The sequence below is a fragment of the Fusarium coffeatum genome (assembly GCF_003316985.1).
Source record: "Fusarium coffeatum strain FIESC_28 chromosome Unknown BRIP53273_contig_4, whole genome shotgun sequence".
NCBI classification, from domain to species: Eukaryota; Fungi; Ascomycota; class Sordariomycetes; order Hypocreales; family Nectriaceae; genus Fusarium; species Fusarium coffeatum.
Genome location: NW_022157803.1, coordinates 215,818 through 239,132, shown reverse-complemented (window position 1 = coordinate 239,132; position 23,315 = coordinate 215,818). Strand labels below are relative to the sequence as shown.

The following is a 23,315-nucleotide window of genomic DNA, read 5'->3' as shown; positions in this document are numbered from 1 at the left end:
ACTGAATTATTTCGTCCCTTATGCTATAGGCGGTTAGTTCCTCTGACACCCTGCGGAATAGGTAGATCTCACTCAGTTTGTTCCTGGTCATCATGAGGCGCTGGATCCCCAATAGGAGAAGGCGACTTTGGGCTGCAAGGAACTCGGTTCGTCGGAGAACCCACTGAACGGGGGAGACCACAGCCTCGTCGGAGATGGAAGGTCTTTCGGTAAGCCAATGCAGCTCTGAGAGGTCCTTCAGAAGAGCCGTTTCGTTAAGGATTTTGTCCTCCTTGTCGTCCAAGGACTTGGAAAGCAAGAGGATGCCACAGCATTTTCCCTCGTGTTTGCGTTCGAATTGCTTCGCCTTGCCCAAATGTCGTTCCGTGAATCAGAGTTACAGGTCAGCAGGCTCATGATCGCAACACTGAACCATCAAACCGGGACAACTGTGGTTTGAAGACGTCTTGTAAGTGATGAGAAGGATGACTGTGTTGGCAGTTGTGATGTTGGTGAAGAGAAACAGATAGGAAGAAAGCAAGCAAGGGAAGCTGTTTTATACATACTCGAATGAAAGGTTTGTATCAGGCCAGGACAAGAAAACGGCTATGTGTACGCAAATGAGTTATGATGCTTTGACGAAAGTGTAAGTTTATTAATTGGAGCTCATAGTGATCGTATCATGGTTCTATCGTGGCAGAGCAAATGGAGGTAACGTCTGGACAATATTGCATGGTTTGTCAAGACGTCTTAACTGCCATTATCCCGAATGAAGTCCAGACAAACACCATTCCAATATTGGAAGGAAGATAAGCAGATAGACTATACTGGAACAAGTGAACCAGATAATACGATTCATTTTAAGCTTTACGAACACGAATACGACAAGTCTATCTGAACGACATAAAGTCCTCTCAAGATATCTATCAGTCCTGTAAACAGCAAGTCAAATCTCAATCGAAATGGAAGTAGTCCAAAAGTTCATTGATTATGAGTCCCTAGCCGACGTCGAAACCGCCGGCCAAGGCCTCGAATGTCTGGTCTTCAAAGCCCAATCTCCAACATACAACAACGTCGTTCTCAAAATCCCACGAGTCAAAGTCTATCAGAACGCCAACGACTCCTCAGTCGAAGCAAAAAGCCTCATCCAGCAAGAACTGCGCATTTATGAACTTCTACAAGATGGACCAGTTCCTGTTCCCAAGGCTTACAAATATCTTGAACAAGATGGTTATCCGGCTATGTTGTGTGAGTATGTGGATGATGATGGGACGAGTGTCTCGGATGAGGAGATGGGACGTGTGGCGGCACTGATACACGCTACGAAGGGAGATAATTTGGGGAGGACGGTGGCGATGGAGACGGGGGATGTGTTTTCCACAATGGAGCAAAGGATGAAACGGCGCTTTGGTGTGTTGGCGAGGTCGGTTTCTGAAGCTTCAGGTTGGATCCATGACTGGAATCATATTCACAATATCCTCGAAGGACTCAAGCGTTTTCCGTCAAGCCTCCTTCACATGGACTTTCGCGACGTCAACCTTCGACAGAACAAAGGTCGAATCAGCGCCGTCATTGACTGGACAAACGCACTCATCGGTCCAGCAGCCATCGACATATATCGCACACTAGAGTTTAGTCAGCTCGGAGATGGCTTCATCAAGGGCTACACTGAGATGACAGATCTTCCGCAAATGACGGCGCGGGAAGAGTGTCTCCTTAGATTGGACGCTGCGCTTGTGCTGGCGTTGGTCTTTAAGGTTGAAGCACCGGATGCTGAGAGGGGGGACATCGCTGTGGCGCGAGTAAAAGAGCTTTCGCAACGTCTTCAGGCTTAAATTTAACAATGGTAAAGAACGAGTTGGGGCATGAGATGAACATTGAACTGGTTCGATTGGAGGTGGATTCTATGCTGGAAGAGAATTAGGGGTATAAGATTAGAGCAATGCTGGAGCTGGCACTGGCAGGCATTTGGAATCACCTACTAAAAGAGAGAAACATTGAGTAGTTGACAGCTGGCGAACAGCTTGCACCGGCTTTTAATCTTCCCTGCTTAGATGATGCCACCTAACAAAACATCCAAAACCGGGAAGAAAAGGCGGAAGATGGCCCGGAAGCGCAGTCCACGGCTGACTGTGACTCCGATATCTACCGTGAGCTGGATAAAGACGACGATAGCCCAACAGACTCTGACGTCAAGATTGACTACGCGACCGCTGCTCGCATCTTTATGCAGACACTTCTAGATGATACGCTCAGCCGTGAGGGGGTAAATTGCTGTGGCGAGGGTAAAAGAGCTTTCACAACGTCTTTCAGGCCCGCTATTAGGATTCGTGGAATTGCGAGCATATGAGATGAACGTTCAAGGGCGTTACAGTATCAGAAGAATTGGACAAGAGCATAAGAGACGAAATAATTAGGTTATCTTATGCAAGTTTAGGCTAGCAATTAGGCTACTTTATTTCTGTAGCCTAAGCTTTAGAATATAATTCTTCTAATGCCCACCTTTCCAGGGAAGCGTTACAAATCTGCATGTGTTGCGATTGTATAGGTTCGGTCCTGGGCGTTACTCAACTAGGTTGTGCGAACGTAACATCATCGCCGCCGGTAACTGATATGTGCCTTCAAGATCAACCCCTTCGACAGGCTCAACGAGCCTGATATACATGGTTTGAGCTTCTGTTTGCTATATCATTGTAGACTTGATATATCCCTTCTGTTTTTCGAGCCGACGATGCCTCCTGTGTGCACACCACCCAAGTCCACGGCCAGGCTGGCCAAAGCCATCAAGGAAAAGCGTAAGGAGCGTATTGCGACCGCCTCCGCTGCCTCAAAGAACGTAAAACAGTCATTACCTCAGGATAAAATTTTACTAGAAATATTTACAACTTCAACATTAACATCAGTGGCTGGCAATTGAACGTACCCTTTTACAATCAACACTTCACACTCACTATCTTATCGCCGAGGTTCGAGGGACGAAGCTCATGTGGACCCTTAAAGCTTAAGCTCCAGCTCCGGGCACGCTTAACGCCGGCATCGGCGAGCGATGGTCCGGAACCCCGCAGCCGGAATTTACCTCATGTCACAATTGAGGGGCTCAATTAATTATTCACGATCTTAAGGGTTCAGGGACAAAAGTTTGGTCATTTCTTCATTTATTCTTCATCTCAGAGCAATCGCAAATGGCTCAAATCTAGACTGATCTATGAAGGGAAATGGTCTTTCCATCACTGCAGAAACACGTTCTCAAATGTCGTACTAATCCCAATTCCCAAGCTCATCCTTTTTGCGCTCATCTGCAAGGTATCATAAAATTCTCATGCTTTTTGTTGTGACAAATAATTAATTTACTGGGGGAGGACCTTCTCCTTGGCAAGAGGAGTGAATCGGAGGTAAGGCTTAACGATGCGGAACTCGGGGAACAGAGTCTTGGCCTCCTCGTTCTTGACGGAGGGGTGGACAATGACATCCTCACCAGGGACCCAGTTGATAGGAGTGGTGATGCGGTACTTGTCTCCGGTCTGGAGGGAGTCGATGACGCGGAGGACCTCGGCGGCGTTACGGCCGGTGGAGGCAGGGTAAGCGAAGATGGTGCGGATGGTCTTCTTGGGGTCGATGATGAAGACGGATCGGATGGTGAAGGCGATGCCCTTCTCATCGACGTTGGTAGCATCCTGCTGGTCGATCCTAATAGTTGTTAGTTTGCGCAATAACTCTATAATTGAGGCAGTGTCTTACATGTCGTAGAGGAGAGAGACCTGGCGCTGCTTGTCGCCAATGATGGGGAACTCGACGTTTCCGCCAGTAACCTCACCAATGTCCTTGATCCATCCCTCGTGGGACTCAATGGTGTTGGCAGAGAGACCGATCAGCTTGACACCACGCTTGGTGAACTCAGGCTGGAGCTTGGCGAAAGCACCGAGCTCAGTGGTGCAGACGGGGGTGTAATCCTCAGGGTGAGAGAAGAGGATGACCCAGTTGTCGCCGATGAACTCGTGGAAGTCAATGTTTCCCTTGGTGGTCTCGGCCTGGAAGTTGGGGGCGGTAGAGCCCAGACGAAGGGGAGCAGGAGCAGACATTTTGTGTTGTGTGAGAGATGAAGATTTTGGTATGAAGAGGAAGAAGAGAAGGGCGAGTGGGGGAGGGGAGAGGGATTATATACACAGGTAGTGAGACAGGAACAGGAGGGAACCTGAAGGAAAGAGGTGGCCTAGCAACTGAAGTGCCTCAATTGTTTACTTGCCTAGTCTGGCTTACAGAGGACACCTTGTTGGAGAAAATAGTGGCACCTTTTGATAGGGAGGAGCTAGGGAATGACGATCTGGGCTCTTTGGCCGTGCTGATTGAAGACGCCACGAGGCCTGTGATATTGATGATTGGGAGAGCCAAGCTTATGGTCTCCGGTATTGGTGTTGGCGTTGCAGCCGTGCCCCTCCATGACTTGAAGATGTTTGTGAAGATGCAATCATGATACTGTTCAGGTTTACGTATTATGCATATAATTATCGAATACTTGAATGGTCTTTATTCACTTTATTCTTCTCTATCACTGAATCTCAGCTCATACATTTCCCCAGGTTCATCATGACAACCCCGCCAAAATAACAAAGACGTCTCCCCTCACTAAGATGGAACAAGAATCTCCCCCACCATCCGTATCATTGCCCGCCCCTCACTTGAACCCCAGAGGGGCAAGGCTCAGTATTGCGTGCTGCAAACGCGTCTTGATTGGTTGGTTCAAACGCATGGTGCCATCTGGCGCGGCAATGCTGCCATCGACCTGTTCCTGACGCAAATCGGTGATGCGATGGCCCGGGGAAATTTGTAAGCTCGGAAGTCGGGGATCAACTACCTGTCTCGAGGACACCATGATAAACCATCGTGGTGTCATGGCATTTCTCGCATCTGGTATGTTTTCAGAGAGTTTGCGCTATCCAAGCATAAATATTCCGCCCGAGCCGACCGGCACCTGTAGTGCTGAACTCTAGGGTATTTTGATACGAAATTAGAACACGTAGTTAAATGTTCGGAGTTCCAGTCTGGTAATTCAGATGAGAAATCAATTGGATTCCATGGAAGCTATTCACATCACTAGTGCTTGAGTAAGCGGGCATCAGTCTATTCTAGTACAAAGCATGTTGTGTCGTGGTCTTTGATGCCTCCATATCGGTTGCTGAATCAATACAGTAACGGATTTAAAGAAAGCCTCTCTCAGCACCAACGAAACTCGAATCGCCATCACACCATTCAGACAGCATATCCAGGGTTTTTGGACTGAGAACTCTCATCGCATACCTCAACGAAAATAGCATAAGAGAGCTTAATATCGCGCAGCTTTTTCCTCACTACCTACGCGCCGCAGCCATAAGGGACGAAATAGTTTGATCACCTTAGGCAGATTTAGTCCCACGTTTAGGCTAGCTTAATTTTGACATCCTAAACCTATCCAAAGTTGGTGGGGTAGTGGGGCTGCTCTCTGACGGGGACTAGCCCCACCCAAATGTTGACGCTCTTAGTCCGCGACACAACCCTAGTCTTCAACAACAAGATCCGGCCGCGTGGCCTAATGGCTAAGGCGCTAGATTTCGGTTCACCAAAATCAAATTCTCTAGAGATTCCAGGTTCGACTCCTGGCGTGGTCGATTGTTTTTGCCTTTTTGCACTATGTCATTGCATTTTAAAAATGCACTATATATATCATTCCAGCTCCATGTGCAAACGGAGATGTGGCGTTGTGAGACATACAAGGCTTATTTTTGGGTTTTTGGTTTCTCCTTATGCAGGATTGGGGCGCGGAAGGAGTAAGCTTAAAATTAGAACTCAACTCAACTCAGCCCTGCCCATGTTCCAGTGCTTCCTCATACTTTGTGAAAAGACAGAATCGTGAGGCAATGGTTTAATTGAGCTCGGTGACATTCATTACGATCGCCTCAGCTCAAATCAGCCAGGGCTGAAAATACTGTGCCAAAATCTGAAACCCGCGGGTCGTTAGAAGCTAAATCATCCTACCGCAAAAAGAAAGTGCAGATGCCACGCGTCGGAGCATGCTTTCCCTGTTTCCAATCGACGGTCGACATCAAATCATGAGGCGCTGTGTATTAAGGGGCAGACTGCAGTGGAGAAAGGTTGTAACTGAGGCATGGATCTTCGTTATCTGGATCGGACTGGGGACTTTAAACACCCCAGACATTACATTACCTTACATTACGATTATTCCTTCTTGTTCCAAACTTTTTCTTTTCTTGTCTTTTGTTTCTGTTTTAACCTGCAAGGGGCCATCCATTCTTTTTTTCCTGCAACATTCGTCTTGAGGATGATGTTCACCATGTCGCGCCCCTCAGTATTAACCTGCGTTATCGTCGCCGCCAGCGTCTCTCTTTTTCTCGTCGTCTTTACTTTCTTCCAAGAATCTCTGGAAGTCCCTTGGACTTATGTACACAGCAAAGCAGAAGAGTATCTAAACACAAACACAGATACAAGCACAAACACAAACTCAACATCGTCATCGTATGTCTCTCTTCTATTCCTTCCCTGTTCAATTAGCCTTTGGTGGCTGCATCTCGCCCCGCTGTCGGTAAACTTGGCATCATCTTGGCTCACGCTAACAATCTTTAATTCACCACAGACAAAACACCACTTCTTCAGTACATAACTGTCAAGACCCTTATCGTCAACCTGGTTACCTTTATATCCCGGCTGATATAAACGGCACCGACCAATACAAAAAGACACAATGGATTCCTTTCTCTGACGACCTTCTTGATGCTGCCGCTCCCGATTATGCTGTCTATCCCCCAGCCGGCGAAGTCATCTTCAACGCGACGGAACCGGAGTCTGACTACGCCAAGCACTCTTCTACACCGCGACAATGGCTCCCTGAAGCTATCGCCGAGAGCGCTCGTCGAAAGAAGGCTATTAACGCCGATGGCAAGACCAAGGTCGATGCCTTCGCATCTATGAAGGATGATGGTGACTTCGGCTGGCTCTGGGGTCGTCGCATCATTCTGTTCAGTGACTCCGTCGATCGATTCATGATGCAGTTCTTCTGCAGCGAGTTCAAGCGTCCTATGCAACAGCCAAAGCCCCACACAATCGCCAGCTGCAGCATTCCCGAGTTCAACCTGACCTTTACCCACTGGCATCATGCTGGCTCCATGACATACCGACCCGAGTGGTGGTGGATGGACGACATGGAAGAGATCGCCTTTGAAGAGCGCTGGGATAAGTACTGGACGCCCATGTACGACCAGGTCCGCGGGCCCAACAACAGACCCGACCTTATTCTCTGGCAGAACGGACTCTGGGACCAGCGCGCCTTCTGGGAAGCTGGTGAAGCGAACCACGAAATCGATGTGTATCCCATGGGAACCCGCGTGCGCCAGCTAGTCTGGCAAGAAATCCGCTTCGCAGCCGCCCGCACCCGTGATTTCGTCGAGCGCATCCAGCGAGAATTCCCTGGCTCGCCAACCATGTTCCGCAGCATGACAGTGCACCGTATGAGCGACGCCACCGATGCAAGCATTTACGATCTCGAGAGATTATCCCGTGCGATTGCAGCAAAGGCGGGCCACGAGGTTTTTGAATGGGGACGTATGATTACTTCCCTTTCGATGCTGTATAAGGATAAGACCCATCCTGGAAAGGGACCTGCGAGTTGGCTTTGGGGAAACATGGTGCTTGAGTATCTTGCGCGTGTGGGTGGTGCGGGAGATGAGGCGAGGAAACCTTACTTTGATGGATGGGATGAGTGCCATGATGAGTTGGTGGGCTGGGGTGGACGATAGTTGGGTATACATATATCATGAATAGAATAGCTAATTACAATGTACAACATTCGGACTACATTTGCCACTGTTTATGGGCGGACCTATTAAACTTCCGCACATGTAGGATGGGCGGTGGCCGTTGGTCTTTGGGTGTAAGTTCTCAAAACGCTGGACGCCCAAAACGTTGACCGTTGTCTCGGGATGTGAATCCTCGCACGTCCGAGTGGTTCCCTTCATACAATTACTTCCTCACATACTCAATCTTCCTCGCAAGCCAGCATCCAATCGTCACTCCAACAACAGCACCCTTCTCGTCCCGTCGGAACACCAATGTCCAGTCACCAGGCGGCTTCGCATCCATACCTCTCGGGTTCGCAAGCGCCCACACATCATCACCCAGATATCTCATGAACTGAGCCGGACTCTCACCCAAGAATCCATCAAAAGTGCCAAACACGAGGCCCCCTTGGTTGACGCAGTGGAAAGTTGAGTTGATCTCTGGAGAGTAGAAGTCGCCTTCGAATGCAGAGCTGTCGATGGCAACGGTATCAACCTTGAGACGCCTGGCAGTGATGGTTCTGTTCTCCTTTAGGCGTTGGATGCGGAGTATGTCACCGTCAATTACGGCCGCCATACCCTTAGACTCGCCGCGTTCGGGATCGGTCAGTTTGACGGGTTCGACGTAGTTGGCGTATACAACCTGGACATGACCTTTTTGGCCGAGGGTTACAGTAATGGCCAGCTGAGTACCCTCATCGAGATAGATACCAGCCCAAGAAGGAGACGCTTCAACCAGAGCTGGTGCAGGTGGCTTTTGAAGACCCAGGATGCTCTTCATAATGAACTCTGATAGCGTCGCAGCATCGGCCTCGTGGTTGAACATGACCACAACAGACAGTCTTTCCTCTGGTACGTGAGCTCGGTACAGCCTGTAGCCACGCAGAGCACCTCCATGTCCGATAGCTCCTAGGCTTCCAATATCGGTATGCGCCAGGCCTTGTGCATAAGTCGAAGGTACACCATCACTAAAGGTAGAAGGCTGGAAGATCTTGCGGTACCAGCTCTCAGGATCAAACAAGGCACGATCCAAAAAGGATTCGTAAGCGATCATATCCGTCAGCGAAGCAATAATACCAGCGTCTCCGGCCCATTCAATGCGGTTGTCGGCGGGAATATACCCTCGCTGCTCATCTCCTTCATACCCAACAATCGGCGCAGGCAGTTTCGCCGAGTCTGGCCATAGCGCTGCAGTCTTCATCCCCGCAGGCGCAAAGATTCTCTCATTGAGCAGCGATGAAAGTGACTCTCCGGTCGTAGCCTCGAGAACCCGCGCTACGATGTTGTAGTTAGTGTTGGAGTAAGAATACTCGGTACCAGGCTCAAAGTGAAAAGACTTGAGACTCTCAAGCATCGGACCATTATGCTCAGCCAAAGAATAAGGATCCTCCGGCTTGGCACCCCAAAGCAACGTGATGGCCCAGTAATCACGAATACCAGATCGATTGTTGCAAAGATCATCAAGCCTCAACTTTCCCGTCTTAGCCAACTCTGGTAAAATCTCCTCCAGCTTGGTCTGAAACTGCTCCCTCACATCACCTCCCGCCTTTAGCTTCTCAGTCGGATTGCGCTCCAGATCTACGACCAGCGCGCATAGCATCTGCTTCGAAATGGAACAGATGGGAATTTGCGTCTCGGGAGTCATGGGGATGCGACGGTTGAAGTCGGCGTAGCCCCAGACGCGATGGTCGATGAGGGCGCCTTCTGAGAGGACGGCGATGGCACCGCCTGGACCGCGGATGCGGGAGGGGATCGCCTTTAGCACATCGTCTACGATTTGCTTTGACACTGGCATTTTCTTCTCTCTTCTTCTGATGGATGATTTATTTCGTAGGCTGTCGTGGATGCGGGGTTGAAGTTGATGTCTGACAATACGTAATTGGAAGGTGGGACAATCATGTTAGATAGCTGCACCTTGAGGGTCTGCATCTGATCGCCCGTGCCGCATACATATCTTGTCTCTTAAGAAGGAAATGTAGTAAGCACTTCGTCGCAGTCTCTTCAACATCATTATCAACGATAACTTTATGAAAGTTGTGATGTTTACCAAGGTTCGGCTTTTGGAGTCATCCCTGGTGGTCATAGCTTCTCTGTCAAATCTATAGCAGCCTTGAAACTCTCGTGCTATCATGATAAACAATTAGCACTTTCGCTAGCTCTCATGGGACCCTTTGTTTGCCTGCCGCCGTTGAGCAAGTTTATATCCCATGCAATCGGATTCCGGGCCGTAAGTTTTAGCCAAGATATACGAAAACTCAGGTAAACAGCTACCCGGCTCCAGGGTACATTTAAACTTTGATAGTGGCAGGTGAAAGTAACACATTGACCAACGTCCAAAAATAGCATCGAGAGAGACAACAACCCGTAACGTTTTCTCATTATGTACAGAAGATGTCGGTGGGCCTCCAGTTGGCATCTCGACAAAGAAATAACTACTGATCATTTATGAAGCAGACGGTCCATGTAAAACAACGTTGTTTTATGTGAAACTACTGACGTAACTGAGCGATGTTCTTACTCAAGCTCTTGACATATCTTGATATTACAGGTTGTTTCGTAAAACTCAAACAACAAGATAAACAAATACCATGTCTATAACCGAAATTGTATGACTTTACCAAGTAGGGACAAACACTGCCATGATAGGAAAGTATAGTGGATGGCATATACTGACGATCATACTGGAACCAGTAGCCAGCTGTTTCGAATTTTACGGTCTGGACCACAGTCTAAAAGTCTTGACATCTATAACATGTCTCATATCTGTGATCTCAGCCAAGCCGGGAAGTGTTTTAGACAACTTGATTTTGTTGTTCTACAGCTCCAAGTCCTTGTGATATGGTTCATGCCATGAATTACAATCTCTCTAAGAGCGAATCAAATTTCGCATACTATACTTGTCATTGTTATATAAAATTGCTGTATATATAAACTCAGAGTATAAAATATCTCTCCAGGTTAAGTATCTTGGCGTCAGATATACAAGGTCAGGATTCAAAGCGTGCGATAAGATAGTATGGACTCTATTAACCATCCACTGCAAGCATGACTATCTCCTCGGACTCGGTGCCTTGGGTATCCGTCCGATCACCCACAGCAAGATCTTGACAAACCTCTTGGTCATCGTCTTTACGTCCGTTTTGGCTCATGACGTGAAATAAAGTGACACTAGTCGCCGGAAAGAGATTGGCCGTTGTACGCTCCCGAGATTGAACGAACCCAGTTCTCTGGGTGACCCTTGTCGGACATACTAGGAAAAAAAGAACACGCCCAACGTCAACGTCCTTCTACCCGAAATTCTAGGCGCTACCGGTTTTTCTTTTAGGGGGCGGGCTAAGGGCGGGCGCGCTGTCAGGAGGAACCCCGACGGCAATTGGATTGGTCGGCCGCCATAGGAATCATAGCGAGTGGGTTCAGGTATCGTCCTGACTTTGCATTACATATAGCAAGGATGTTAATAATAATACCACGATTTAATATCTTGGCTTATTGAATAATCTGGCTTTTTTTTTGTTTCGGTGAATGTTTTCGTTTGATCCTTTTTGTTTTTCTGTGAGGGGACCTGCATGTACGAGGCACCGGAGAGAGGGTTCATCCTGGGTTGTTTCTCCTGAGGCTTAAATTAGCGCTTAGTAGTCAGCATCTGATGAGATTGTGCCGCAGTTGAATGTCTCTCCGTCCAAAGTCACCATCGCCTAGAGTCCGCGGAAATTCTGAAAGATACAATAGGTGCCAATACGTATATATCACGCGTTGTCTTTGATGGTTACTCTTGATATGGATCCTGCATTCTCCTTTAACTACCGGATTTTTTTCTCATCCATGGGTTCCTGAAACACGGCCCCTTTGTCGTCATAAGTCGAACTTAGTCGATCCCACCCGGCCGGCCCCTTCAGGGTTCTTTCCAGAAGCTTTGTGGTGTGGTATCGCATTGGATAGGTTGGATCGAGGGTTGCCCCTGCAGGGCTTTACTCTATCCGAAACCAGGCCGTCCAATCCAGGGTAGACTAAAGTGTCAGGAGCGCTAATGGACTTTGATAGTTTAGGGGATCAGGGATCCATCAGGTCTACCGTTGAAGGGAACGTTTGTCTTTGATCATCAGTTGTCGATTGAGGAGAGGATGTAACTGGGTGATCAGACATCCATCTTGGACAATTGATAAGAACATTCTATACAGTACACCCAGTGCGATTATTCCATTTTAGGGAGATATCTAGAGGAAACAAATAGGTGCATTGCTCCCTAACATTTGGTGTCCCGTCTTGGCCCGTGCACTCAGCTGCCAGAGGACAAGTCAGTCTAACCCTGTCACTCTTCACCAGGATATGCCATCGTATTGGCTCAATCCAATCGAATTGGATCCAGATCCATCCCTAATCCCTTCACGTCCACGTCCACAGTCGTGCGCCTTCGCTTGGTTGCCGCTGTGCGTTGTGATTGCTGTGATTATGCTGTGCTGTACTGTTCCGTTCCTGGCATATGTCGGTTTGGTCACTTCACTAGACTAGCACAGCGGGAAAAAAGGGACACAGCGCTGACATTGGACGAAGCTACTGTGTCCTGCCTACATTTCTCCTCCCAACCTCCTTAGACCTTGCATCGTTCGTTATCCTCCTCCACGACGATCAATCTTGGCTGCTCATTCCCTTGCAGTAAAACATCACATACAGTACGTGCTGCATACGCTGTCCCGCCCAATTCATCTCGTCACTGTCCCAGGCCCTGTCTTGTTTTTGTTCTCTCCACCGCGTGGCCCTTTTTCTCGAAACCCCCCTTGTTCTCTTTCTCCGTCCCGCCCCGTCCCTGTCGTTCTTATCCTCCTTCGGGTCACCCATCTCGGTCCTGTCTCCAGACGGAGCCTCTTCCCCCGCGACCATCGACTCTTCCGTTCTTCCGCCTGCTGGTTAACGACTCCAGCTTCAGCCCTTCCACGTTTTCCATCAGCCTTGGAGCCCTTTGTTCGTCTCCCCCCTCGCTAATTAACCCTACCTGACCCTGCCCTCGCTGCCCTGTCCTTGACCCATCTTTGGCGGTGACGCCCCTGTCCTCACCGGATCGCACTCACGATCTCCAGCGCAACCTCTCGGGCATATCCAGCTTGGCTCTCCCGTCTCGCTGGTTATCAAGTTGCTTTTGCTTCCTATTTGGTTAGCCACTTGTGCAAGCTCCTTTCCTCTTCCCCGCCATCCACTACATTACATGTCCTTTGTTACTTTGTCCAGACACCTTTCGTCTCATGCTGTGCCACTTGCAGCTTCAAGTCGAGCACAATGGAAGACTCTCCAGAACTAACTTCCCGTAAGGGTTCGGTAGGCAATATCGAAAACACCTCTCGCTTTTCTGAAATCACCGTCGACGACAAACCAACCGGTCGATATACCCCCGATATCCTCGCTGGCGTCTATCGAGGTATTCGAAAACTACCGTCTGTCAAGCTCTCACGAAGCCCCTCGCGACTGAATTTAAAGAGCTCGTCGAATAGTCTGCACTCTGCGCATTCCTCTACTTCAAGTGTTCCGCCACCAATCGAGACTCAAAATCCTCAGCATGTTAGAAACTTGACGCTTCAATACAGCCTAGCGAAACCTCTACCGAAGTCGCCTCCTTGCCGAGATTCGATATCCCCGCACGACTCGAATTCCCCCAATCTACCTAGTGTGCCAGAAGGGGAGATCACAGATTTGTGTTTCCCCGACCCATCTCCCTCAACATCACCTTTACCAACACCACCACCGAAGCCAGAAGGGTACAGCTACCTCGATAGCCGACCGAGCACTATGGAATCTGCCTCTGCTGCGCAATCGCAGCACCCGTACGGCGGCCATGAAACCAACAATAGCATGAGCAGCATGTCAAGTGCCAGATATGACTCTCAGGATCCGAACAACGACCTAAAGCCTAGGAGTACCTCAACTTCAGCTGGGCCATCGCCAAATGTCGCGCAACGCCCAGCCCAACCCGTGGGTGGACCTTCCAGTAGCGGACCTTCCACGCATTTATCTGGCCTCATGTGCAATGTTCACCGAACGACCGGACGCGAACCCCATGCGCTTGTTGGAGCCACGACCACCATCTTAGGAGACAAGCTCTATGTTTTTGGAGGAAGGATTCTGTCTAGGAGTCGTCCTGCTCCGCTGACATCAGACATGTACGAGCTGGACCTTATTCGACGACACTGGACGAAATTGGAAACGACAGGCGACATTCCCCCTCCGAGATACTTCCATTCCATGTGCGCACTAGGCGATACTAAGATGGTTTGCTACGGAGGCATGTCACCTGCTCCAAATCAACCTCCTGGTGCCGATGCGCAGCAGCCTGAAATCACTGTCATGTCCGACATTTACATTTACGACGTCAACACCAAGGCCTGGACTTTTATCCCGACGCAGGACCCCCCACAGGGCCGATACGCCCACTGTGCCTGCATCTTACCCTCTGCCGCCTCATTCTCTTCGCATCGCGCACCTCTTTCAGCCTTACAACATAATCCTTCGACCGGCAATAATGAGGGACGAATCGGCATTAATATTGACGGCTCTGGAGGTGCTGAAATGGTGATTGTTGGTGGGCAAGACGGCAGAAACAACTACATTGAACAAATCAGCGTTTTCAACTTGCGAAGTCTCAAATGGACGTCGACACAGCCTCTGAACAAGAGCTGGGGCGCGTATAGGAGCGTCACTGCCCCTCTGCCTCCTTCAGTGGCTTCCAAGCTCGGCCGACAACAGCAGTCAAACGGAATGCGCCAAGATGGAGGTATCAGCCAGGAAGCGCGCGAACCAGGCGCATCGATGCTGATTTACTGCAATTATAATTTCTTGGACGTTAAGCTGGAGCTACAAATTCGGTCACCGGATGGTACTCTCACAGAGAGACCCATGTCTGGTAACTACTCACCACCCGGACTTAGATTCCCGAACGGTGGAGTTATCGATACGCATTTTGTTGTTAGCGGAACTTATCTCACTTCATCTCGACAAGAGTACGCGCTTTGGGCTCTCGACTTGCGCACATTGACGTGGAGCCGTATCGATGCTGGAGGAAGCGTATTCAGCCAGGGCAGCTGGAATCGTGGAGTTTTGTGGAACCGACGAAACACTTTTGTGATCCTGGGCAACCGGAAAAGAAGTCTCGTCGATGACTATAATCATCGACGTATCAACTTTTCTAATGTGTGCATGGTTGAGCTCGAGGCATTTGGCTTTTACGACAATCCCCGGAAGACAAGCCCTCTTTCCGGTTTCATTTCAGCCAGCAGCCCCTACGCTGGGCCTGGCTTGAGCTTGGCGCGCAAAGCTGGGTGCACAGCGGGTGGCCGATATCATTCAAGGGCGAGCGAGGAGCTTGGAGAGAAAGCGTTCGCTATACGGGAACTCGCAGATATGGATATTCTTTGCATTGGAGGCGAGCGAATCCCTGTCAATTCAAGAATCGTTGGACGACGATGGGGTCCTTACTTCGTGCAACTGCTCCGCGAGGGAACAGCGACACAAGACGGGAGTGATGCGGTAACTCTTCGGTCAGGTCTTTCCAGCAATCCCTTACGCGCATCAGCCATAACCATCACACCCAACACGAGAGGCGCAGATAGTTCATCAATGATGAGCATCATGGGCTCATCCTTGGGCTCTTCTGGCATTCCACCAAGCACTGCTGCTTCAAGTATCTCAACGGGCGCCATGGGTCACGAAGCAAACCCATCGAACATCAATGCGGCACCTACGCCTCACTCATTACCACCAAACTCACGGCCACGATGCCTTTACCTTCCTCACACTTACCTTACCATCCAGGCATTGCTCCACTTCCTTTACACAAGCTCTTTGCCCCCACCGACGTCGCCTCTTTGCACACCTCAGATTCTCTGCTCGCTTTTGCAAATTGCTCGACCCTACCGCATTGATGGACTACTAGAAGCTGTAGTTGAGCGACTCCACTCATTACTCGACAGCCGAAATGCCGCCGCTGTGTTCAATGCGACAGCCATGGCGGCTGGTGGCGGCCGAGGTATTGATGGATCTCTCAACCCCAATTTCTTTGTCGGAACCCTGGACCCTGTTGGCTCGCCTACAGCCACATCCGACTTTTCCTTGGGTCAAACTGGTGGCGACGGCTACTCGTCGGATCTGGCGACTCGAACTGAGGGTCTATCACTCAACACGAATGTACAACAATTCAACCGACCTTCCAGTGACGAATTGTCTGCGACGACTAGTCAGAGCGGATCGGAATGGAGCTCATCCGAGATTGGAGGCAGTGAGCGCGACAACTATGTATGGAACGGCGAGCTCAGCAGTGTGATTGGATTGCAGAAGCGAGGACTGCGCGGGCTCATGGAGGGCCGAAGGATGAGGGAACGAACTGGTACAGCGCCTGGAGGAAATGGCACGAGTCAAAGCTACCAGGGCGGCCAAGGCCAACAACGTGTTGGTTTGGGTATAGCAGGATCATGAGTTGATCAAACACGACCACCTTGAGGTCATTCATTGGAGGAGAGCATTTGTGGATGGACTTTTACTAAAATATTGTGACGTGTAATGAAACCAGTCACGGACTATGTAGAAGAGGAGGATTTAGTTGGAGCGTACATGAAGCATTGATGGACATATCACATCATTTACATAGCATATCATATCATCACGTCTATGGATGAATTTATTCGTCAATAGTCCTTCATCAAGACTACCAAATAACTTGGCACCTGGCATGAATTATAGTCTACGTTGAAACAAGCTTAAACTATGCCAATATATTATGTTCATGGGTATCCTGTCAATTATATACATATCACTATAGGTGTTCTACAACTTGACCTTGCCGCCGTTCATCTCATTCCAGTCTTTCTCTGTAAACGGGACATAGCCCTCGTCCTTGAGCCAATATACCTCGCCAAGCTCCTTCTTGGCAGGGTCAACACCGGCTTCTCGTAGAGCGTGCTTCTGCTGCTTCATCGTGCCCGTGATTTGTCCTCCGCCAAGCTCAGTGGCAATTCGGAGGAACAAAGGTCTAGCATACTTGGGCAACTCATTGCGCACATGGGCCGCGATGTCCTGCATTGTCTCGGGTGTAGGATTTGACGCAAGATGCACTGATGCACAACCTGCTCGTCCATCGTGATGCGGTAGACTTACACCGTAGACATTGGCCTCCTTGACGCTGTCGTGCTTGCACATCGCCTCGCTTACTTCAGCAGTAGATACATTCTCACCCTTCCAGCGGAATGTGTCGCCGATGCGATCGTGGAAGTAAACGCGGCCTTGACTGTCCCAGCGCATGACGTCGCCTGTTCGGAACCACATGTCGCCTTTGCTGAAGACGTCGCGGAGGACTTTGGCTTCTGTGGCGGCGCGGTTGCCGTAGTAGCCTTGGAAACGACCGTAGGGGTTGTTGGAGGGAAGACGGAAGAGCATCTCGCCAGGTTCGCCGCTTCGTGCTTTGTAGCATCTTCCCGTTTTGGGATTGCGCTTGGGAAGATCGGTGTCCCAGTCTACTTCCACGAGAGCGACGGATTGACTCAAAATCAGACTGTAGATCCAGCCGTTGCGGCCAATAGCACCAGCGGCAAAGTCATTCTTGCTGAGGTTGAACGTCGCAAATGTTCCCTCTGTAGCAGCGTAGAACTCGCAGATTCCTTCAATGCCGAACCGGTCCTTGAACTCGTTCCAGATGTCGGGTCGTAGACCGTTACCAAAAGCAACTTTGACATTGTGCTTCTTGTCGAGACATTCACCTGTTTCAGGGTCATATTGCGGTGGTGCAGAGAGTAGATAGCGAAGAGTCTCGCCGACGTAGAGGAGTGATGTTGCGCCTGAGGCGCGGACTTCGTTCCAGAAGTTTCTTGTGGAGAATTTTCGACCGAGGGCTTGGGTGCTTCCTGAGAGAAGTGTTGCGCTGAAAGAGAAGATTGTTGCGGAGGAGTGGTAAAGAGGCATTGACTAGATGGTTAGTAGAGTATGGGATGCGAAGGGTGAACACTTACAGAGTACATAATGTCGCCTTTTGATCGGTCGAGCATTTGTTCAGCCATTGAGCCAGCAACGATCAATTTGCCCCATGACACAATAGCTGCCTTGGGCATACCGGTCGTTCCGGAGGTGTAGATCAGAATAGCCATAGCAGAAAGGCTCTTCTCGGATCGCTCAGAGTCTGGTACCCGAACAGCCTCCATAGAAGCGACTTGCGCCTCAACCTCTGGTGTATGTAAAAGGAAGCGAACATCCTTCAGCTCATCCTTCACGCTTTGACTGACATTCTCCTCAACGTTCGGGTCCACGATACACAGCTTGGTCGTAGCAGCCTTTATACAATGCGCCAACGAAGCACCGGACAGGTTATAGTTGATAAACGCTGGCTTTGCACCAATACTCCAAAGACCCAACCAGAGAAAAATGTAGGTATCCGAGTTTTGAAAGTCCAGCGCCACAATATCTCCCTTTTCTACACCAGCTTCTTTCTTTAGCCATTGTCCGTATTTGAGGACTTGTTCGTAGACATCTTTGTACGAAAGACGCTTTCCTTCAAAGATGAGCAGCGCGCGATCAGCTGTAGACGGCTTCGTAGCGATATTTTCGAGGAGGTAATAAAGATTTAGACGGTCGGTCCATTCGCGGTAGTACATGCGTGATGCGCCGAAGGTGACGCAGCGGAGGAGGAAGAGGTCGTACCATGTGTGGGCTTTGGTACCTAGGTAGGCTAGGACCGCCGTGATTACGGGGACGCTTATCGCTAGAGGGACTGAGAGAGTTAGAAGGAAATAGAGTGCTGGTAGGTATAGAGCAACTTACTAGGCATTGTTGAGGTTTGAGAGGAAGAAAAGGAAGGGAAGGGAAGGGAGAGATGGGCTGGTCTTGTCAGTGACGTGGGTCTATATGAGCTGATAGCGACAAGTGACGACAGCCCAGAGCTCCCCACTATTGGGAAGTGCCGAGCGGATTTATGCGAGCAATTACCTAGTCTCAAATTTCTTGGTTACAGATTATAAGAGAGGACGCTCTTGTGATACAATGATGCTTATATTCAACGCCAAGACTGAATCTCAAAGACATACGCGTAAGCAAATTATTTGACATGGCTTAGAAGTCATGTTGATCGCCGACTGTCAGATGCTCCCTCGGCTTCTGAACGCCAAGAAATGGGGGAGCGAAACGATTAACCACCCTGCTCATGCTCGTAGTTCCAGGGTAGAAGGTGATGACAAAAGTGCTGATGGTTCCTGACGATCTGAATTGGATCTGAGATGCGGTCATCCTTCCTACAGGGCTGAACTAGATCAGATGAGGAGTTGATTCTCGAATTTTGGAGTGTACCTTGGTAGAGTATCATCGTGTGGAATTAGTGTAGGGTTATTTGTTAAAGGATTTCATGTCTGTGAGTAAGGCGAGGTAATGAATGTTCCTTTTACTGACATCTTTCCGGGGCAGGGCATGCTCGGTGATGGGAAATTTGCCGACATTTTGCAATTGGTCTATTTCTATCTCAAGTCAGACATTAAGAGGCTGTAAGAACTTTAGGTTTGTGTACCGTTTCTCGTCACAACTCAATTGAGGCTTGCGAGTCACAGTAGAGCATATGAACATAGACTCTGTCACTGTGACAATAAACTCGACAGTCTTTCTGCTGACACCAAGATACGACAGCTAGACCAATCGTCTTTCAATCCTTGTTTCCAAGATATTTATCAACAAAAGACGACAATCATCATCAAGCCTGATCGCTCAAAGCTCAACTCGACATGCATCGGCATCGGCGCTTACACTCTCCGTCCTCACGTGATATCGTGATGTCGTGTCTAAGCTAGTCTAAGCTCCATCCCTCCACCAAGACCATCGAAGCGACAGGGAGCTTTGATAAGAGCAATCGTTCAAACTCCCCCGCCGAAACCACAATGCCCGACGACAAGATGGCGCCCAGCGACGTCAAGGAACCCTCTGCGGCGCCTCAGACTCTTGAGCCACCACCCGAGAAACCCTCCGACGCTTCAAGGAGAACCCGCATCGTCATCTCCTTTTGGTTGCTTGTCTTCTGTCTTGGTGTACCGATATGGTGGAAGACGACAACTATTTATCGCGCGAATCTGCCGCTTGATGGTATGATGCAGTGGGCTGAGGGAAAGGTGAGATTGAGAGATTGGGTGGGTTACGCCAGTGCTAATGTTGGTAGGCTTGTCGCCCTGTGTTTCCTCTACAGATCTCTGTCAAGGCCGATACGTTGCAAGATAACGAAGCGCAGAATCTGGTGCGATTGACTCAGCATGCTCTCGATGATCATAATGACTTTTCGGGTCACCACCTCCGTCTTCAGCTCGCTCCCAAGGGCGGCGCTTCGCCTTCGCCTGCTACCGACGACGAATCGCACGTTGCTCTAACGATTCAACTTGCGCCCGGCGAGAGCAACTCTGCCTCTCTCGACCCCGACTCGGCCATCCTCAACATCGCATATCCCTCGAATGCAGTCCCATCCGCTTCATCGTCTTCTTCAGCCCTTGCGACCTACATCGCCAACGAGCTCCAATCGACCTTCCGAGAAGAACAATCCATCATTTCCTACCTCCTTTCGACGTCTTCCGCGCCGGATGCGAAGCCTCAAGGCCTTACCCCCGAAATAACCGATATGCTGTCCAAGCGAACTACTCGATCACTGCGATACTCGCCAACGTACCACCTCACCTTCTCGCTCTTTACCGCTGGCGCTACACCTAGTACTTGGGACATCGAAAATGCGATCGAGGAATACATGAAGCCCATGCTCGATGTGCTGGGCCCTATCCACAACTTTACAATTGATAGTCAGGTGCAGCTCTATGCGACACCTGGTGCTCAGTCCCAAGTACTGAGCAAGGAGGACCTCGCATCCTTCATCAATGCTGCTGAGTGGCCTTTATCACCTTCAATTGCTGGTGCCCCTACTGTCAACTTTGTTATCTACATTGGCGACCAGAAGATTGGCCTTGATTCGGAGGCTGAGACAGCTCAGTCGTGGATGTTTCCTCAATGGGGCAGTGTGTACCTTCTCAGTCTTCCCGAGACAACGACACATGTGTCTAGTGAGACGTTGAAGCAACCGATGCTGACTTTCACTGGCCATTTGCTGTCGCTCTTGGGAACTCCTCAATCAGGATCCCTGCCTCTAAGACTATCCACACTATCCCGTATCCGCTCAGCAGATCTCCTTCTTCGCGCTTCATCAACATTGGGCTCACTAGCAAGACTATCTCTTGCCCTGCCTTCTATTTCCATTCCTCGCAGCGTCGCTGACGGTGTCTCTTCCAGCATGGAGCATCTCCAACAAGCATGTGCCAGCCTCGGCGCGCCTTCTGGACTTCTCCACGCTAGAATCGCCGAGGAGGAAGCAGAGAGGGCGTTCTTTGAGAAGAGCATGGTTGGACAGTTGTATTTCCCTGATGAGCATAAGATTGCGGTTTACTTGCCGCTTCTTGGACCGGTGGGTGTGCCGCTGGTGATGGGACTTATTAATGAGCTTAGAGGTTGGATTAAGAGGAGGAGACAGAAAGCCAAGGATGCTTGAGAGAAGAAGGCTCAATAAAGAATGTTATGGATTGATATAGATGTATAGATATGAGTATAATATTATGTTTTTTGTTTGTGAACCTTACGAATTGAGTTTGAGTCTGTCTTCCACAACCTTGTAGAGCTGCCCATTGGTCCTTTTAGTTCGTACGTGTTTCAATCAAATTCAACAAGATAACATCATAAATCTAGACTCCATCCAATAATGACGCCCTTTAAGTAGATCATCTTTTAAATAGTAATCTTTCGCCAAGTAAAATTACGTAGCACTGCTATCTTCCGGATCTCGGCTGTATGCCGCGTCCGTGCTCCGAGCTTTCCCCAGGATTTGACGTATTTCCTCCACAATCCCATGTCATCTTTCCCATCTCTTATTTCCTGTTCTGTTCCTGCTTATCTCTTCTCCTTCAGCTTCAATTCACTTTCACTCAACATGTCATGACACGAACACAATGCTTCCAGAACCAACAATCACTCTCACTCTCCCTAGCATCAACGATGGAACTCCTCTAGATTGTCGCATCTACCATCCTCTCTCACTGTCCGCGAACCCGGAAGCGCCCAAGTGGCTGAAACATGCTGCTGTGGTTGCTCATCCGTATGCGCCTATGGGAGGATGCTATGATGATCCTGTTGTAGGCGCTGCGGCGGCGCAATTGCTACGGAAGGGCTTTTTGGTAGCGACGTTCAACTTTCGGTTTGTTTTGTGACTTGCTGAAGAAGGCGGGTGCTAATCTGTACAGAGGTGCGCATGGATCCGCGGGACGGACTTCATGGACTTCGAAACCTGAACGAGACGATTATGCGACCGTTGTAGCTTTTGTTCTACACTACGTTCATTTCCTCGATCCCTTCAAACCACACCTTGAAACCGTTTTACACAGCGAACCTGTTACGCCGACGAGTCCAGACATGCCGGTTGGCCTAGATGTGGCTATCACTTCAGCACCTCGGATACGTCCTATTTTGCTTATGGGAGGATACTCATACGGCGGCTTCGTAACGAGCAGAATACCCCCGCTCGATGCGATTCTTCAACCATTCATTTCTCCAATTGCGGGCTCGGATGCTGCGGAAGTTCGTCTAAGAGCTGCGCATCTGGCGGAGCAGCAGAACGTGATTCTGTCGAGTACCCGGTCCGCTATGATGGAGGGGTCGGCGAGGGGGAGGAGTAAGCGCGGTGTCAGAGTCGGTGGTGATGAAAGCGGAAGTCCCCGACGAAGCCATTCCAGCGCAAGAAGGAGCTTTTCGTTGGATGATGAGAGGTTTCGACGGGGTGTTCATGATTTCATTGCCAAGACCAGAGTGGGAAGACATTCTCGAAATGTGTCGCAGACTCATCCGCCTCCAATTCCTGAACAGCCTCAACCAGGAGAGTCTCTTCCCAGGATAACGGATCTCACCATACCGCGACCAGCTTACCTCATGATCTCACCACCACAGGGCATAATCATGCATGCACTTACACTATCTCTCATCCCATCAGCGCTAGCAAAGCATAGGGATCCTCACGACGTGGCAGCGGAGGAGAAGTTGGTCCGGAATCCGACATTGGTGGTCTATGGAGACGAAGATGGGTTTACGGCTGCGTCCAGATTTAGGTCTTGGGCTACGAAATTGCGAGAGAAGACCGACTCTGGGTTTAGAGCTGTTGAGATTGAGACGGCGGGACATTTTTGGCATGAGGAGGGTGTTTTGGATGAGTTGAGGGGGGCGGTCGGGGAGTTTGCTACGGAGTTACTTGCAGGAGTTTGATCAGGTCTATTTGGAAGGATTGAAGATCAGATTGACGGACTGACGGGATCGGATTACCTATACGATTTATGAGCAGATATTGACACATGAGAATCTCAAGTTTATTCTTACAGAGAATGCACAGTAAACCTGACGACAAGTGCAATTGCTGTGCTACAGCTACTGAGGAACCAAGGGATGATGTGATAGGTGCAATGGATTCATGACTTGCATCTAGACATCTATGTC

General features: G+C 49.6%; 8 protein-coding genes across 8 annotated transcripts; 5 read left to right on the top strand and 3 right to left on the bottom strand.

The window, feature by feature from the left end:
* Positions 1 to 941: 941 nt before the first annotated feature.
* On the top strand, positions 942 to 1,814 carry FIESC28_00180 (uncharacterized protein; the record flags this gene model as incomplete). The annotated part of the gene is made up of 1 exon (XM_031154331.1): positions 942 to 1,814. The coding sequence occupies one exon, from the start codon at positions 942 to 944 to the stop codon at positions 1,812 to 1,814; it is 873 nt and encodes a 290-aa protein (XP_031021699.1).
* A 1,512-nt stretch (positions 1,815 to 3,326) lies between these two features.
* On the bottom strand, positions 3,327 to 4,058 carry FIESC28_00179 (uncharacterized protein; the record flags this gene model as incomplete). The annotated part of the gene is made up of 2 exons (XM_031154330.1): positions 3,327 to 3,666; positions 3,718 to 4,058. 2 exons carry the CDS (start codon positions 4,056 to 4,058, stop codon positions 3,327 to 3,329), a joined length of 681 nt encoding a protein of 226 aa, XP_031021698.1.
* A 2,246-nt stretch (positions 4,059 to 6,304) lies between these two features.
* On the top strand, positions 6,305 to 7,763 carry FIESC28_00178 (uncharacterized protein; the record flags this gene model as incomplete). The annotated part of the gene is made up of 2 exons (XM_031154329.1): positions 6,305 to 6,486; positions 6,605 to 7,763. 2 exons carry the CDS (start codon positions 6,305 to 6,307, stop codon positions 7,761 to 7,763), a joined length of 1,341 nt encoding a protein of 446 aa, XP_031021697.1.
* Positions 7,764 to 7,986: 223 nt separating this feature from the next.
* On the bottom strand, positions 7,987 to 9,597 carry FIESC28_00177 (uncharacterized protein; the record flags this gene model as incomplete). The annotated part of the gene is made up of 1 exon (XM_031154328.1): positions 7,987 to 9,597. The coding sequence occupies one exon, from the start codon at positions 9,595 to 9,597 to the stop codon at positions 7,987 to 7,989; it is 1,611 nt and encodes a 536-aa protein (XP_031021696.1).
* Positions 9,598 to 13,073: 3,476 nt separating this feature from the next.
* On the top strand, positions 13,074 to 16,259 carry FIESC28_00176 (uncharacterized protein; the record flags this gene model as incomplete). Its single annotated transcript, XM_031154327.1, has 1 exon — positions 13,074 to 16,259. The coding sequence occupies one exon, from the start codon at positions 13,074 to 13,076 to the stop codon at positions 16,257 to 16,259; it is 3,186 nt and encodes a 1,061-aa protein (XP_031021695.1).
* A 348-nt stretch (positions 16,260 to 16,607) lies between these two features.
* On the bottom strand, positions 16,608 to 18,597 carry FIESC28_00175 (uncharacterized protein; the record flags this gene model as incomplete). The annotated part of the gene is made up of 3 exons (XM_031154326.1): positions 16,608 to 17,741; positions 17,786 to 18,540; positions 18,591 to 18,597. 3 exons carry the CDS (start codon positions 18,595 to 18,597, stop codon positions 16,608 to 16,610), a joined length of 1,896 nt encoding a protein of 631 aa, XP_031021694.1.
* Positions 18,598 to 19,690: 1,093 nt separating this feature from the next.
* Positions 19,691 to 21,330, top strand: FIESC28_00174 (uncharacterized protein; the record flags this gene model as incomplete). Its single annotated transcript, XM_031154325.1, has 2 exons — positions 19,691 to 19,918; positions 19,966 to 21,330. 2 exons carry the CDS (start codon positions 19,691 to 19,693, stop codon positions 21,328 to 21,330), a joined length of 1,593 nt encoding a protein of 530 aa, XP_031021693.1.
* Positions 21,331 to 21,784: 454 nt separating this feature from the next.
* On the top strand, positions 21,785 to 23,087 carry FIESC28_00173 (uncharacterized protein; the record flags this gene model as incomplete). The annotated part of the gene is made up of 2 exons (XM_031154324.1): positions 21,785 to 22,029; positions 22,076 to 23,087. The coding sequence occupies 2 exons, from the start codon at positions 21,785 to 21,787 to the stop codon at positions 23,085 to 23,087; spliced, it is 1,257 nt and encodes a 418-aa protein (XP_031021692.1).
* Between the last annotated feature and the right edge of the window lie 228 nt (positions 23,088 to 23,315).